Source organism: Juglans microcarpa x Juglans regia, chromosome 2D, assembly GCF_004785595.1.
Source record: "Juglans microcarpa x Juglans regia isolate MS1-56 chromosome 2D, Jm3101_v1.0, whole genome shotgun sequence".
Classification (NCBI taxonomy): domain Eukaryota; kingdom Viridiplantae; phylum Streptophyta; class Magnoliopsida; order Fagales; family Juglandaceae; genus Juglans; species Juglans microcarpa x Juglans regia.
This window is the reverse complement of record NC_054596.1, coordinates 42,543,192-42,560,216: the sequence shown is the minus strand read 5'-3', so window position 1 is coordinate 42,560,216 and position 17,025 is coordinate 42,543,192. Positions and strand designations below refer to the sequence as shown.

Here is a 17,025-nt window from a genome sequence, read left to right as displayed (position 1 = left end):
TCAGTTCAAATTTAAAATATACCAATAAGCACTACTCCTCCTACCAAAACCAGGAGGCATCCGCCTTGCACTGCTCCCCCACATTAATTATATATTTGTCGGATTCATGTACTTTTTATGTTTATAGACATTAGATCAGCTAGCTAGGGTTGCCATACTGACAGGCCAAATTGACGCAGTATACTAGTGTTTTCGAAATCAAGATATATAGTTCCAACTTTCTTCTACGATCGAGGAACAATGGCTTCTTCAAAATCTAATTTGCTGTTACTTCTTTGTGCTCTCTTCGCTATTTTTCTCGTAGTCTCATCTGAAGTACTTGCAGTTTCAAATGATCCTACAGGTAAGTTTTGAAAACACACACCCGCGCACGCGCGCACGCGTACACACACGACACACTCTCATTTATACAATGCTTTGATCATGTTTTCCATATGGAAACATAAAAGAGAACTGAAGTGAAATATTAAAGACATGACCATACTTGTTAATTATCTCCTTATATTTAAAATAGGCTATAACGACGTGAACAGTAATAAACAGTAATAATTGTTCATAAACAATAATCGTGAACAATGGTGAACACAACAAACTTACAAAATCACGGTAGTGGAAGGGAAACTGACCGTGTGTGAAAGGGAGAGATGTCGTGAGAGAGTGAGGGAGCATAGGTGTCAGATTGGGGCCATGGGTGGTTGGGATGGGTCGGTGGTGGCCTGAGGATGCCGGAGAGGGTGGCCACACGCCGTGGGTGGCGGCGTACGGTGGTGGAGGTGGTCTAAGGGAAAGTGAGCGTCCGTGAGGGAAGGTGAGCATGCATTGTGGCTCGGCTGGACGTGGGGATGGCTACGAGAGGTGGTCGGTGGCCAAAGGAGGTCCCAGTGGTGGTGCGGTGGCTAGAGGAGGTGGAGCTTTGCCGTGGGTGTGGAAAACCTATGGAGGTGGTCTTGAAGCCGTGCGAAACCCATAAATGGGTTTCGTGCGTGCGTGTGACGGAGGGGGAGAGGGAGCTTCCCATAGCTTGGGTTCCATGGCAGGGGTTCACCGGTGAAAGGGAAGGTTGTTGGTGGCAATGGTGGCGCCAGAGGACGGCGCACGGCGACGCAGTAGCATCAAGCCCGTTTGGGCTATGCGCTGTCGAGGGAGAAAGGAAGAGAGTGCGTGCGAGAGAGAGACTGGTGTGGGGAGGCTCGCCGAAGTGAGGCGGAGCTGGTGGTGCTGGCAGTGAGGTCTGGCAACGCACGGCGGTGCCGGCTGAGCAGTGGAGCAGTTCGGCTATGGTAGGGGCTGCGTACGACGTACGCTGGAGAGAGGGAAGAGAGAGAGAGGGCTGAGGAAAAGTGAGGGAGAAAGAGAGGGGTTTGGATATTTAATTCAGTCCCTTTGTCTTGGGATCCTCAAAACGATCTAATGGTATGGGATTAAAACATTTATTTAAAAATACGTAAACATTAACTTAATTAAAAGAACTTAGAAGAATTAAGGCAGAATATTATTTAAACTAACTTTAGTTTATAAAATAATATTCTTCATTATCAATAAATGATGAAATCTTATTTAATATATTTAAAAGAATAAAATTATTTAATTAATTAAAGCTTTCAACATAATTTAAATCTCATAATATTTTAAATAACTGAAATGATTTCTAACAATTATAATATTTTTGGAGCTCTTCAATAATATTATAATTGTCGTATTTAAATTCAAACTTAATTCAATAACACTGGAAATACTCTTTATAAATATTTTTCGTACATTTAAAACACTGGACGTGCCTTAGAAGTCACATAATATCTTTTGAAACAAGCCATCGTGGCTCGGTACGCATGATGAGGCTCGCAGTAGCTAAATGGAAGGGACAGACAATTCACATAATCTTTACCCTCGGGATTTACTTACGTCATAAAGAAAGAACGTACGTTAGAAAAGAGAAGCGTACATAAGAAGGAATGAGCATGGTATTACATTCTTCCCACCTTAAATAAATTTCGTCCTCGAAATTTACTTAAAGTTCTAGGGATTTGCTTAGTATTCTAGAAAAAACACTTTAAAAAATACTTCCTTAATCACTAAGTAAAAAAAAAAAAGTTGAGAGAGGGAAGATGTGGTTGAGTGGAAGGAGAGAGGGAGAAAGAGAAAGAGAGAAAAAAATGAAACTTTTTAGGATTTATATCTAACTATTCATCATAACTCTCCAAATTTGATCTAATGGTAAAAATTTAAATACAGATTTAAATTAATTTAAAATAGATAATTAACATATAAATATCATATCATAAATAAATTATCAAATTTAATTTATAAAATACTAATATTTCATCATTAAATAAAAGATGAAATTTTGTTAAATATTTTTAAAAAAAGTATAACTATTTAAATAATTAGAGTTTTAACATAATTTAAATATGATAATATTTTTAATTAACTAAAGAGAATTGCTACAGCTAAAGAAAAAGTAATCCGAAAATATGTCCTGAATGTATATTTCACTTTTTTATTTTTCTTTTCTTTTTTTCATGTATTTTTTTTAATTATCATAAACATTTTTTTAAAAAATAAAAAATTTACAACATCATTAAAAAATACTTCTTTAATCACTAGGTAAAAAATAAAAAAATAAAAAATAATAAAAATTTTGCAAACGTCCCTTGGACGTTACCTACTGCTAGTATATATATATATATATAAATGTCATTAATCGCCTTTTAAGTTCATATATACTGCTTTAATTAAGCTAGCGAGCTAGGCCTTCGATCAAGTTAATTAGTAGGCATTAAGGGTACTGGCATTGGGTAATTAAATCTTATAAGAGTTAAGTAATTTACAAATTGAGGGGTTTTAATATGATACCTCAGATCAACTATTTTATAATAAAAAAGTATTTTACAATATAAAATAATATTAAGCCAGCTTGTAAGTTTTTTATTTGATAATATATTTTTATAGATCGAGAGATTTTCATCAAGTATTGATGAAAAAATCACTTTTAATCTCTACACACTTTTGTCGCCTAATTATAAAGTATAACTGTAGATACATTGAGTCATAAAATATTAAATAGATTATTAATATTAAAGACCAAAAACAAAAGTGTAAATGCTCAAGAAAAAAGAAAATTGTTACTATAATATGTCTCATTTGCATTCAAAATCTACTTCAACTCATCTCATCGCATTATTACAACATTTTCAAATTTTTACACAAAATATAATAAACAATTCAACTTTTTCAATTTCAAAACAGCTTTTCCAAATTTTCACACAAAATATAATAAATAATTCAACTTTTTTTTTTACTATTCACAAACCATCTCAACTCATCTCTGAATCCAAACCACTCGTCTAACGTCAGCAACAATCTCATTTTGAATGCAGAAAATCACAAAAAAACGACTGGGTTGGAAGAAGCCAAGCATGGAGATCCTAGCTATGGCTATCCAGGAGGTGGATATGGGAGTCGTGGCGGGAACTCAGGCCATGGAAGATCATACCCAAGAAGGGGATGCCGTTATCGTTGTGATTGCCACGGATACCGTTATGCACCAGGCTGGCAAAGGTGTTGTAATGCTAATTAAGGAGACGTCCTATATATATATGCCTAGTTCGATCGGAGACGACCATCCAAATCAAATCATGATTATGTCTACATTATATATCTTAAGAAAAATAATGGAATATCTCAATGTGTTAGTCTATAAATAAGCTAGCTCCTTGATGTGCAAGCAAGGATATTGCATGCTAGGGTTACTGCAGTGCTCATATATAATGGAGATTATAGCTAGCCCTGTTTCCCCCATCATGGCGAATATAGCTAGTCTTGCTTCTCAAAACCCACTTTAACTCATCTCATCTCATTATTACAACATTTTTAAATTTCAACACAAAATATAATAAACAATTCAACTTTTTCAAATTTCAAAACAGTTTTTCCAAATTTTCACACAAAATATAATAAATAATTCAACTTTTTTTTTACTATTCACAAACCATCTCAACTCATCTCTGAATCCAAACCACTCGTCTAACGTCAGCAACAATCTCGTTTTGAATGCAAAAAATCACAAAGAAACGAACGGGTGGAAGAAGCCAAGCATGGAGATCCTGGCTATGGCTGTCCAGGAGGTGGATATGGGAGTCGTGGCGGGAACTCAGGCCATGGAAGATCATACCCAAGAAGGGGATGCCGCTATCGTTGTGATTGCCACGGATACCGTTATGCACCAGGCTGGCAAATGTGCTGTAATGCTAATTAAGGAGACGCCCTATATATATATATATGTCCAGTTCGATCGGAGACGACCATCCAAATCAAACCATGATTATGTCTACATTATATATCTTAAGAAAAATAATGGAATATGTCAGTGTGTTAGTCTATAAATAAGTTAGCTCCTTGATGTGCAAGCAAGGATATTGCATGCCAGGGTTACTGCAGTGCTCATATATAATAGAGATTATAGGTAGTCCTGTTTTTCAAAACCCACTTCAACTCATCTCATCTCATTATTACAACTTTTCAAATTTTTACATAAAATATAATAAACAATTCAACTTTTTCAAACAGTTTTTCCAAATTCTCACACAAAATATAATAAATAATTCAACTTTTTTTTTTACTATTCACAAATCATCTCAACTTATCTCTGAATCCAAACCACTCATCTAACGTCAGCAACAATCTCGTTTTGAATGCAGAAAATCACAAAGAAACGTCTGCATTGGAAGAAGCCAAGCATGGAGATCCTTGCTATGGCTATCCAGGAGGTGGATATGGGAGTCGTGGTGGGAACTCAAGCCATGGAAGATCATACCTAAGAAGGGGATACCGTTATCGTTGTGATTGTCACGGATACCGTTATGCACCAGGCTGCCAAAGGTGCTGTAATGCTAATTAAGGAGACGCCCTATATATATATGCCCAGTTCGATCAGAGACAACCATCCAAGTCAAACCATGATTATGTCCACATTATATATCTTAAGAAAAATAATGGAATATCTCAGTGTGTTAGTCTATAAATAAGCTAGCTCCTTGATGTGCAAGCAAGGATATTGCATGCCCGGGTTACTGCAGTGCTCATATATAATGAAGATTATAGCTAGCCCTGTTTCCCCCATCATGACGAATATAGCTAGCCCTATTTTTCCCCATCCCCTCCCCCCCCCCCCCCCCCCCCCCCCCCCCCCCCCCCCCCCCCACCTAGCGCAGGGGCACATGGAAAATAAACACCTTTCATCAAGCTTAATGTTTTGCCTTTTGATATTTAAAAAAAGAAAAAAGAAAAGTGCATACCGTGCTAATTAAGCCAATAAATGTTTTACTTGATTTGTCCATTAATTTGCTTCATAAGAAAATAATAGCTAGCAGGCTAATCAGTTATTAATTTAAGGATGATGATGATGATGATATATATATATATATATATATATTGTTGTGGATGTGTTTCGCCACCATCACCTCACGATTACCTGCAACTAATGAGTAGAGAGCTTGGGGGTTCGAGGGAATGCCTCGATGCCTAAGTCAGTAACTTGAAGATAACAATAATAACAACAATAATTCGATAACTTTACTTACTTGGATTCTTCTTTTATATAGAGTTCCACGAGTTATCTTTGTTCTCTTTTTAGAACATGGTTATCCTTTATTTGAATTCAAACTTAGAGATGAGGGTTCATCTCTTTAGTAGATTTGAATGATAGCCTTTTCTATCCTTTGACACTGACTGGATAGTTATTCAATCTGTATTGGCTATAGGCTGGATTATCTTGGTATTGAGTTGGGCTTCTCGGTAATGATACAGATTTTGGTTATTGGTAAGGGTCTAGGCCCACTTTGGGGGCTAACCGGTTGGGATATCCTCTCCATATATATATATATATATATATATATATATATATAATTAGTTCTTCACTACAATAGAAATGTTTTTTTTTGTACTTGATGATGATGATGGAGATCATCTCTCTAGTCAGTGAGATAAGAGTTCTCATGATCAACTGGAACCTAATTGGTCAATTACTTCAGTTGGATTTTTAGGATATTCAAAATCTCAGTCTTATGTTTGAATATATTAGACCCATGTCACATGATCAGCATCGAAGTATTGATGCCCGAAGCCAATAATCATTTTACTAATTGTGGTTATAATAGCCAACTAATCATAAATATTAAGTTGTCAATGAAAAATCTGAAAAATGTGCAAATAGATCATGAACATCTATGTGTGATCATTCAAATAGATGAATTAATAATTCCTTAGACCATGATGAAATGACATAAAAAATAGCCCGATTAATTACAAGCTTCCCCAAACCAATTAAAGGACCATTGAACCAATCTGTTTGTGACAATTAATGATAATTTTTTCATGCGCATATCATTATGTGTGTGCTTTAGTATTAATGTCATATGGATACCACACACGTGTGTGTGTGTATATATATATATATATATATATGTACCCTCTGGATTTATACCAACTTATAATTATATATAATAAACCGGCGCAAATTAGTGTAGAATTATAAGTAACTTATAAATTTATTGTACAAAATGGTATATGATTTAACAAATTAGTTAGCATACCTCACTACAAGAAATAGCCCCTTTTGCAGCGACACTTAAACGCTGCAGAAATCTATTTTTTCGCCGCAATTAAACTTTACCTACCCAAAAATTTTGCTGCGCGTTGGACACCAATGTCTGGAGGCAAATACTTTTAAGCGGCGAATTTTATAAATCGCCGATAAAAAATTGTATTTCCCGTGATAGAATTTGGCAAATGGATAAAAATTTTTATGGGAAAACTTGTTGGAGAGCTGCCCACCCCATTGCAAATAACATTTTGTGGCGGCAAATAATCGCCACAAATAAAAACAAATTCGCCGGAAAACATGATAAGTAGCGACCACATCATTCGTTGGCAAAAACTAATTTTGGCCATTCTATGCCTTTGAGATTGAGTTTTACTGGCAACGTTAAAGCGCCTGAAAAAATTGATATGTTATTTGCGTCAAACAATTTTTCGTCAGAATAGTTTATTGTGGCGATGTTTAGTCCTTTGGAATAAAGTATTTGTGGCGTAACAGAACCGTTGCTAAATGTTGTGTTTTGTCGGAAAAAAATATTGCATTTTATTTCTGTTGATATACATTTGTTGCTGGAAAAAAGCTTTTGCAGCATTGAGAGTGTGAAAATTTTGTAACTTATTGCGACAATTCGTTGGAAATGTTCAATTTTTGTTAAGGTTTGACAAAAAAGGATACTTGTAGGCCTTATTAGTGCTATTCACGTCAAATATGGCCTCAGTTTTATTGCTTTTTTTTAAAAAAATGTATTTTTACATTTCACATGTCACTACTTAACCCCATACAAATCCAGAAAATAATACAATATTATTATCTAATTGCCTAAAATCAGAGTGACCATCATCAACCATGGAATTTCCAGATATACGGCTTAGATGAAGAATAATGAGGCAGAGAATGTAAAGGGAATATATATATAACGGACACATAGTATTTGATGATATATCATGATAATCCCATATAAATAGCTGACTAGGAGTGTAACAGCTTATACATTTTGCATTACCTTATAACTTAAGTACATCATATTCAGAGAATCATTCCCAGAATCTAAACTATCTTGACATGCTAGCATAATTAACCTTATCGGCAGTAGGATAAGCTGAGCTGTTTGATCAGACAAGTTCGTTATCAATCATGCTATGATTGATCAGTCATGTTATGATTGATCAGTCATGTTATGATTGATAAGGCTAATTATTTTTCAGCTACCCTCAGTTCCAAGCAGCAGATGAAAACAAGTGAAGAGATACTGTCTGTCATCCCTACAAGATGCAAACTAGGTTCTATTAATCTTAAGTTCAGACCATCAACAAACAACAAAAACCAAACTACAATCTGTAGGATGTTGAGTAATACATATTAATTATAATGCAATAATAGTTTAATCCAACAACAATCATAAACCACCATGATGATTGCAAGCTATTACTCAAGGACCAAAGAGATTATGCAAGAAATAAAATATTTGTACAGCACACACAAAAATGATACGCTATGGATTAATAGCATTGTCTATACAAGGATCTAGGAATGAATGTGTATTTAATGATGTAAACACAGATAATGGACATGATGCATTTACACAACCAACCCAATAAACTCAATATCAACTAATATCACAACAGGACCACTCATTGTCACATCCATTACAATTAAATGTCCATTGTATAGCTATTGTTATGCAATAAGCTTGAGAATTTGTTTATTACCTGTGAGTAAGTTCCCCATGATTACTGCTGGCATTGATATTGCATCCACAACTGATGTACACAAACATTAAGGTAAAAATAATGTTGAAGTTTAGCAGCCACAAAATTATATTTTAAAAGCTGTCAAACTACTATAACTGGTGAGGCACATTACCGCGTTTAATTCACAAATCAGTTTCTGAACTATCCACTGCATGTCATTAGCTCCATCCATGGTTTTCCACCATTTAAACACAACATCAACACACCACTTTAACATATGAACATATGAACATCCAAACTATGGCTTTACTTACATAAGATGTAGCTATTGATGAGAAGCAAACTACTTTAAACTCACAGTGTCCTGCATCAGCCCAGATCCTCCAAAAAATAAACATGGCTTATAACAAAAGCCTAAAACTAATTCCCATTGCTTGCAAAAGCCAATACCCATTACCCCGCACAAAAACAAAATCTTCCAATAAACCCTGCTAGCATATCAATCTCAAAACCAGCAAAATGCAAAAAACTTCTATCTCTCAACCTAGTGTCCTAAGCATCAGGGAGAGTCTCCCTCACTAGACTTCCCTGGGACTACCTCTCAGACATATAGAAGTTCATAAACTTGTCATACTCCACTTGTCTCTCCAACAGGGTTCTCACATCTCCCCTCAATTCGTCAAGTTGAGTCTTGTACTGCTAAGCCACTTTTTTATGATTTTCAACAGCTTCAACCAAATGTTTATGGTTTTCACGGTCAACAAATTTTGGGCACTTCGGTATTATCATCTCTCCAAGACCTTGTGTATATCCTGATCTATGACCTAGTACGTCCCTAAACACCCCAGCTGCTGCCTCTGCAGTTCGGACGTCGGGTTCTAAATCAGATAGCTTTCCAACCATTTGTTTCTGCACAAACAAAGTGAGCAACTTATTGTAAAGACATGTTGGACAATTCAAAACAGAACTAACTATGACAGTAAAACTATTATTTTTTTTTTATATAACTAAAACTATCCAACTGTTCATAATAGTATTTTTCAGTAAAAATTCACATAAATATCTTCTGTGGTGGATGTCACAAATTCCCCCTTTTTCTTAGACCAACGAACTTCTTTGTAGAACTCCACCAAGTTCTCCGTAGCAGGACCCTACTAACCATTGAATTGAGTTAGATAATATGCATTTAATGGTGAAAGTAAGTTGAAATAACTAGATTAATTTATTATACAAGGATACCTTCTCTTCCAGTATCCTCACGAAGGACTTTCTTCCAGTAGTGTGATTAGTCTTCAGTTTCTTTCCGTTCTCTATAGTTTGCATTGATACTTTCTGTACATTCAATGTAAATGAAGTTATACGATAATAAGGTCTAAGAAATAATCCAAAATAACATATAGGTCTATCACAATCAGATGATGGGACCAATACCTTGAATGCCTCACTTCCCCATCGGCCACATAATTTAACACAAAACAAGGGCTCCACCAAGCTACACCTATTGGCCAATGCCTCTTCATGAGTTGCATACTCCAAATATTTCTTGTGCAACTGATGATGGAAGGCATTAAACCTTTTACGAAGCTGTTTCCAAACAGTTTTCTAGTGGTTATTCAAATCCCAATCAAATATGAAATCACCCTATGTTTAAGATCGTAGAATGTTAGGAAATTATCATACATTTATCAAACCAGAAAATTAATATAGGCGATGCTTACCCGCATGCGATCAATTAGCTCATCTTTCTCAGCCTCGGGGACATCACTCCATCGAGCATAACTCATGTCCCAATGATGCTTTAATATCCATGTCACCCTAGTGGTAAACATGGTTGCATTTTCACAACAAGGTGTTGTGTGCCCATCATTTATTTTCAGAGGGATTTTCCCATGCTTATGCAGCTTATCAAACTTCGTACACTTTGCGGGTCCACGTCCACGTTTCTTTGGGGCACTACTAAGGGCACATGCACTAAGCCAGCATTTACCTCTGTATGAGGGATACTCGATGTTATAAGGAGAGAACAAGACATAACCAGATCTATAAATTAGTTAACAAAAGTATAACAATCAGTATTTATGTGCATACCAACTTACCATTGTCATTCCTATTTGGTACTACATGTGGATTCTCAGCCATTATTGAATTGTCAAAACAAGTGTCTGATACTCTATCTGGTGGTTGCGTTGAGTCATCCGATAGAGTATCACTGTGATTATCTCTAAGGGTCCATGAATTAAGTTTTGGATCTTGTGGTGGTTGTATAATAGTGGCAGCCCGAACACGTTTACTACCTGCACCTCGCCCACTCCCTCTACCTCTTGCACTTGGAGCCATCTTTTGATAGTTGTTGATCGTGATATATCGAGAAATCTGGTAAGTATAGATTAAACCCACTTTTGTTAACTTTTTTGAAGACAGTGATAATACAAGTTATTTACGATATTATTACCAATCTCTGTCAAAAGATTACACACTATGTTATAATTTCTCTATGTTATAAATATTGTAGTGTTAACTTTTTTTCCACAAATAACCATAAGAAATGTCTAAACCTATAGTACTGTCAAAAAATATTATCAACTGCTTCCATCTATGTAACTATAATGCAAAATCCTGAATATAATTGGTATAAAATTATTTGGATACACCATATTGGTCTAGAAATTATCAAGTTGTTGGGTCTTAGGCAGAAAATATTTTCTGCCTAACTTTGGTAATGGCAACCTTTAACACTGGTAAGAATAGCATGTAGAGAAGTTACCTCAGTTGTAGTCCAAGACCTCAGCAACCACTAACCTCCACTACAAGAAAGCTTCGCATGGACCTTCTAATCCATACAAAGCCACCAAAAACTGCTCCACCTCTCAAGCTTTCCACTGAAAGGTTATGATCACTCAAGTTCCAACCTTTTCAAACCGCAGAAGAAACTGTGAAAATGCTTTAGAAAATCCATCTATCTATGTACATTTCATGTATGGTGAAGGTCAAAATTTAGGTGGAAAATAAGGGTTGTTGAAGACTTAGAAGACTTATTATTTGAACAAAAAACTCTCAGAAAACTTTAGCTTGCATGTTGATAACAAGTTAGGGTAAGAATATCCATAACTCTAGGCCTTTAGCATCTAGAAGCTAAAGAATTTGTGTGGAAAACAAGGGTTGCTGAAGACTTAGAAGACTTAAAATTTGAACCAAAAAACTTTAGCTTGCATGTTGATAACAAGTTAGGGTTGGGATGTCCATACCTTTAGGCCTTCAACATCTAGAAGCACCTGAGTTCATCATGAAGGCAGTAGATTGTTCTATACTCTGACAAGGCTGGTAGAATGATCTTAGGCCTTAGCTTCTAAAAGTTGGAACCTTTAATGACAGCTATCTCCAAGATATTTTCAGAAGAAGAAACTTCTGATAAGAGGCTGAAGGAACCAGCTGCAGCTTGCTTAAGCACATCAATGACGAAATGAAAGTGACTGGCTTGCATATACTTCTGTTTTGTGTACTTTGCTGTCAAGAAAGATTTTTTATCTGGGTTAATTTTCACTTTTGTCCCTTATTTTCCCTCCAGGGCACCAATATCTCCCGCCCATCATAAATTGCTAAGTTTAATTCCATCAGACTTAATTTTGTGCAATGTTACCAAATCTTAACTCATTTCTAATTTATACCTGGTACATTAAACCTTTCCCAAATTTTATTAGAAGATATTTGTAATATTTGTAATTGAAGGAACCTCAATTAAATTAAATATTCTTGAACCAGGTTCCAGAACTTGTTCTCACAAAAAGATTGTATTTCTTGAACCAAGTTAGATGCACGAAGACCATATCAATTTGGGGCTTTTTTTTCCTAATTGATTATAATTGCAGGATATTAGCATACCAATAATTTAGCTGTCCATGGCCAGATTATTAGTAATTGAAATATATGGAGAAATAACCTGCTAATTTAGTTTCAAATTATTAACTATCAAGTTGTCCCTTAGATAGCCACATAATTAACAAGTTGGGGGTTAGTGTATTATTCTTAATTCTCATTGATTGTTCCCCCCAAGCCCCAATTGAAGTGGTTAATCAATGTATGATGGCATGCATCCGGGAATTGAGCTTAACCACAAAGATTTCTACACCACTTACCTATATAACTAGAAGGTGGGTTTTTTATCAGAACCACAAATTCTTGGATTATAACTTGCTCTCACAAGCTACGTAGAAGCAAAACAGAATCACAAATAATTCTTGCAGTAATGCTAAACCTAACATCAACTTCCTCCAACTTGCCATAACTTGGAAAAAACCTGTAGAAACAAAAGAAATCCATGCAACAACATTATAGAACATAATAGCATTGAACCCATACCCAAAATACTATAAGGTTGAGAAATATAACCAATATTACTCAATCCCATAGGCAACACCTCCACTCAAGGGTGTCGACTTTGGTTAGTACCTTAAAGAATAACATATCATGCTTTTAGACAATACTTGGCAACGAATAGAATGAATGTCATAACAAAACCAATACATTAAAGATCCTGAGTGTGATCTTCTAGCCGAGGGAAGTAGCATATACCTGAGAAAAAGAATATTATTTCCCATAGAAAACATAATCAAACTTAACTTTGATATGTAATAAAATCACCTTACATTGATTGGGCGTGTTAGATGGTCTAGTCTGACAACAAATCTTCATCAGTCGATAGATCCTCATCATCGGAATCCTCATTATCGCAATCTGTATCCTCTGATCCATTACAACCACTCTCTAGGTCATAGTCATTTATAAAGGCCATTTCTGTAGTTTGCTCATTAATGTTTTCCATCACTACTAAGTCATCAATCGGGCTTGGTTCTAGGTCACTCCTATGTAGTGGAGTTGCCACACCAACATCAGCACATTCGACAGAAGTGTAAAGGTGAGATGACTCATCCTCTTGATAGGCATCAGTGTCACTTGTTTCTCAATCATGCTCTACAGAAAAAGGACTAGGTGGAATGTCATATACATTCCTGTCTACATACTTTTGCACAACGTACCAACTACCTTTCACCCTTAGATCTGAACATTGTAAAACTTGGCATGCCAATACAAAAGGTTTGTCTGCATACCATGTCCCATCCATATTGACACTAATAATATGGTTATCCACATGTATTCCTCTTCTAGGATCACCAACGTCAAACCACTCACATTTGAATAAATAGACACGACGCCATTCCATGTAGCGTAACTCTACAACATTTACCAGAATGCCATGAAAGTCTATATTGCTAGACTGATGTTCACCAGTTACCAACACACCGCAATTTTAAGTTCGATGACATTGTGATCGCTCCTTTGTGTGGATCCTTTTGCCGTTTATTACGCAAGCAGCATATGATGCAACACATGGGTTAGGACCGCATGCTATAGCATATAGGTCAGCAGAGATAGCACTAGGGTCCATTCTACACTGCTCTTGAACCTGGCAAGCCAAGTAAACAACAAACCAGCATATTACTCTGTTGGCTAAATAAAACAATTCACTAGTTTATGGGTTGCTCATATGCCAATATAACCTACACGTTTCTTCAACCATCTTGGAAACTGTTGTGAGTGGGTCCGATCGATAGAATTTGGGTGCTTTTCCTTACATGTGTTGTAGTGCTCACTACATAGAGAAATAAAGAACTATTATTATGCTATTTGTGCCTAGCAAGAATAGCTAATAAAAGCCATTCCCAGCTAGCCATAATGAGTTCATAGGAAACATTATTAGTAATCGGACAACATAAGGAATTAAGCCATACTCTAGGTAGGTTGCAATCTCAGTACAGTTGTTGAGAACGTACCGGCGTGCTAACTTGAGCAATTTATCATCTAATTGAAGTTGAGTTGAAATACCCAAGGGGCGAAATTTCTGCGTGAAAACTGAGAACCCGTCTCAGCCCTCATTGTCTGGTAGCCCATCAATGTTTCGGTCTTCCTGATTGAACCTTGTCTCAATATCATGAAGATACATCGAACAAAATGTTAAGCATTCTACATGAATATACGCTTCTGCTATTGATCCTTCCGGGCAAGCTTTATTCTTCACATACCGTTTGAACTTGCCAAGGTACCTCTCAAAAGGGTACATCCACCTATATTGAATTGGGCCCCCAAGCAAAGCCTCACGAGGTAAATGAACTGCTAGGTGGACCATAACATCGAAGAACGAAGGGGGGAAAATCATCTCCAACTTGTATAGAATGTTGATGATATCACTGTCAAGCTACTTCAATAGGTTCCGATCAAGTGTTCACGCGTATAATTCTTTGAAGAAGTTGCTAAATTCAATCAAGGTTAAGCTAATATCCTTTCTTAAATACCCACCCACTGTAACAAGAAGTAGTCTTTGCATAAAAACATGACAATCATGACTCTTGCAGTCGAAAATTTTGCAATCCCGCACATAAACACAATGAGAAATATTGCCCAAAACGTCACAGATCAGAGGAGAAAATGCCCAAAATGTCGAAAGTTCTTCTAGTTGTTATTGCGGTGACAAAATATTATCGCCGTATTAACTGTATCCCGATGGAAAGTATTCGACGAAAGAAACGATTACTAGTTGCGGCGAAGAAATCATTGCAAAAGAACAAAAAAACGTCGTAACAAGCAAACCGACCACTCCCACTTTAATCTGCTGTAAAATCTAATGGCGACATTTATTCCGTTGCAAAAAACTACTAATTTCAGCATTTTCTTTTGCAGCATTCCACATATCGTCGCAATATTAATAACGAGAAATCTCACAAATAACTTTCCTTTAAGTGAAAGCAGCACTGATCGAAAGTTATTTATATAATCATGTCAGAGTAAAAGGTCGTATATATATAACTTGATTAAAAAAAAAAAAAAAAACACATCAGGAAAACTAAAAGGGTAAATTTTACATATATAAGAGTTCTTTTTAATTTAAATTATTAAATTTCATCTAATAGATTCAATTTCCAATAAAATTAAGTAATGTAATTTGACATATATTGTTTTTATTATGTAAGTTTAACTTATATGATACATGTAATTAGTTAATTTTCATTTAATATATAATAACACAAATGGTCGGGAGTACCGGCCTGAAGAAGTGATCATTTTATATATATATATATATATATATATATATATATATATATATATATTGTATAAGTTTAATTATTGCTATTATTATTGTTATTATTATTTTTTTATTATTTTTTTTCTTGGTTATTTAGTTAGCATGAGTACTTATAAATTATATTTTATTTATTATTGAGAAATGTTATGTATCAGTCACTATTCATTCTCACACTTGATCACACGGAGTATAACTTTTTCATAAGATATGAGAATATTTATTATAAGATGTAAGGATATTTTTAATACGGTATAGATTGAGTGTAAGTAATAAATAATAATTAATGAGAAGAATTTTTCTTTATTATTATTTCGTACCTTGGTCTCTAGTAAACCAGCTTTGAATCATGCACCATTCTAGTTAACGCGTTTTGTTGACTCGATTTAGGCAGAAAATCATGCCTTTTGCTTTGGGGGACCGAAAGTAGGAATAAAAATGGTCTGTGGGTCTCTTTGTTTTTGAAGTCAAGATTCTGATCTATGCATGCTGGCCTCATTAACCTCTCCGTACGTACTACAGGACTCCGACAAGTGATCAGTTGGGCCAAAACAACGTTATTTAATTTTATAGTTTCTCTTGTTCTCGCTTTTGACTTTGTTAGGTAATTAGTGGGCCCCACCCTTTCTTTCTTAGGTAGGTGATGTTACATTTTCAAGGTTTTGACTTTTCTAAACATCCTTTTAGCCCGTTGATATCCAATTCCACCAGATTCATAAGAATAGTTTAACGCGGGCCTCACCGTCAACATAAGAATTCTAAAAACTTTGGCAAAGAGAAACCACAGGCTAAAAGGTGGGGGAGTGTTAGATACAGCATAGTTTTGTAGGCATGCATTAGTTGAAGAATCTATAGCCTCTCAACATTGCTATATAAATATATATATATATATATATATATATATATATATATATATATATATATATATGAGAAGGACCCCTTTATCATTCGAAGAGTCAACATCAAAATCCATTTTATACATCTTCAAGCCTAGTAGAAAAAATGAGCGTAGAAGTATTGGATGCTGCCACCATCTTCAACTTCGTTGATGATGAAGAAGCATTCGAAATCTCCGTATGTGACCGTTTTACTCACCTTGACACCGACCATGATGGTCTTCTCTCCTATGTAGAGATGTTGAAGGAGCTTCAGAGTCTGAGGGTCTTTGAGACCCATTTCGGCATCGACGTGAAGCCAGACCCAGACGAGCTAGCTCGTGTCTATGCTTCCCTATTCATGCAGTTCGATCATGACTCTAATGGGACAGTCGATCTGGTGGAGTTCAAGGAGGAAACCAAGCGAATGATGCTTGCTATGGCCAACGGCATGGGGTTCTTGCCGGTTCAGATGATCCTGGAAGAGGATAGCTTCCTGAAGAAAGCTGTTGATCGAGAATCCACAAGGGTGGCGGTTTAAGTTCATTAAGTAGATCCTCCATGCATAAAACGAGTGTGAATTCGTTTTTGTTTTTGTTTCTGTCCTCCTATTTCCTAGATATAGGAGCTGCTATAATGATAATAAAGGAATTTTGTTGTCTGTTAAGATGGCAGAGTTCTATTGGTTAATAATAGCTCCAACTACAAGCTAATCTCAGTGCGATGGTTATA

At 35.8% G+C, this 17,025-nt stretch overlaps 1 protein-coding gene and 2 long non-coding RNA genes across 3 annotated transcripts in view; 2 read left to right on the top strand and 1 right to left on the bottom strand.

Annotated features, from left to right (window-relative positions):
• The window catches only part of LOC121250898, a 6,638-nt gene extending 5,715 nt beyond the window's left edge, over positions 1-923 (top strand). The window contains exon 3 of the long non-coding RNA XR_005937870.1: positions 790-923. This is a non-coding gene — a long non-coding RNA (uncharacterized LOC121250898). The remainder of the gene's footprint in view (positions 1-789) is intronic.
• The window catches only part of LOC121250899, a 26,774-nt gene extending 19,740 nt beyond the window's left edge, over positions 1-7,034 (bottom strand). Inside the window, exons 1-2 of the long non-coding RNA XR_005937871.1 lie at positions 7,024-7,034; positions 4,670-4,681 (exon numbers count right to left, since the gene is read on the bottom strand). This is a non-coding gene — a long non-coding RNA (uncharacterized LOC121250899). The remainder of the gene's footprint in view (positions 1-4,669; positions 4,682-7,023) is intronic.
• Positions 7,035-16,360: 9,326 nt separating this feature from the next.
• Positions 16,361-17,006, top strand: LOC121250895. The gene has a single exon (XM_041150138.1). It carries the CDS (start codon positions 16,421-16,423, stop codon positions 16,832-16,834), a length of 414 nt encoding a protein of 137 aa, XP_041006072.1. The 5' UTR covers positions 16,361-16,420; the 3' UTR covers positions 16,835-17,006.
• Positions 17,007-17,025: the final 19 nt, after the last annotated feature.

Bases quoted from the DNA above. Each gene is read 5' to 3' on its own strand.
- LOC121250895 (XM_041150138.1), top strand. From the start codon at position 16,421: ATGAGCGTAGAAGTATTGGATGCTGCCACCATCTTCAACTTCGTTGAT.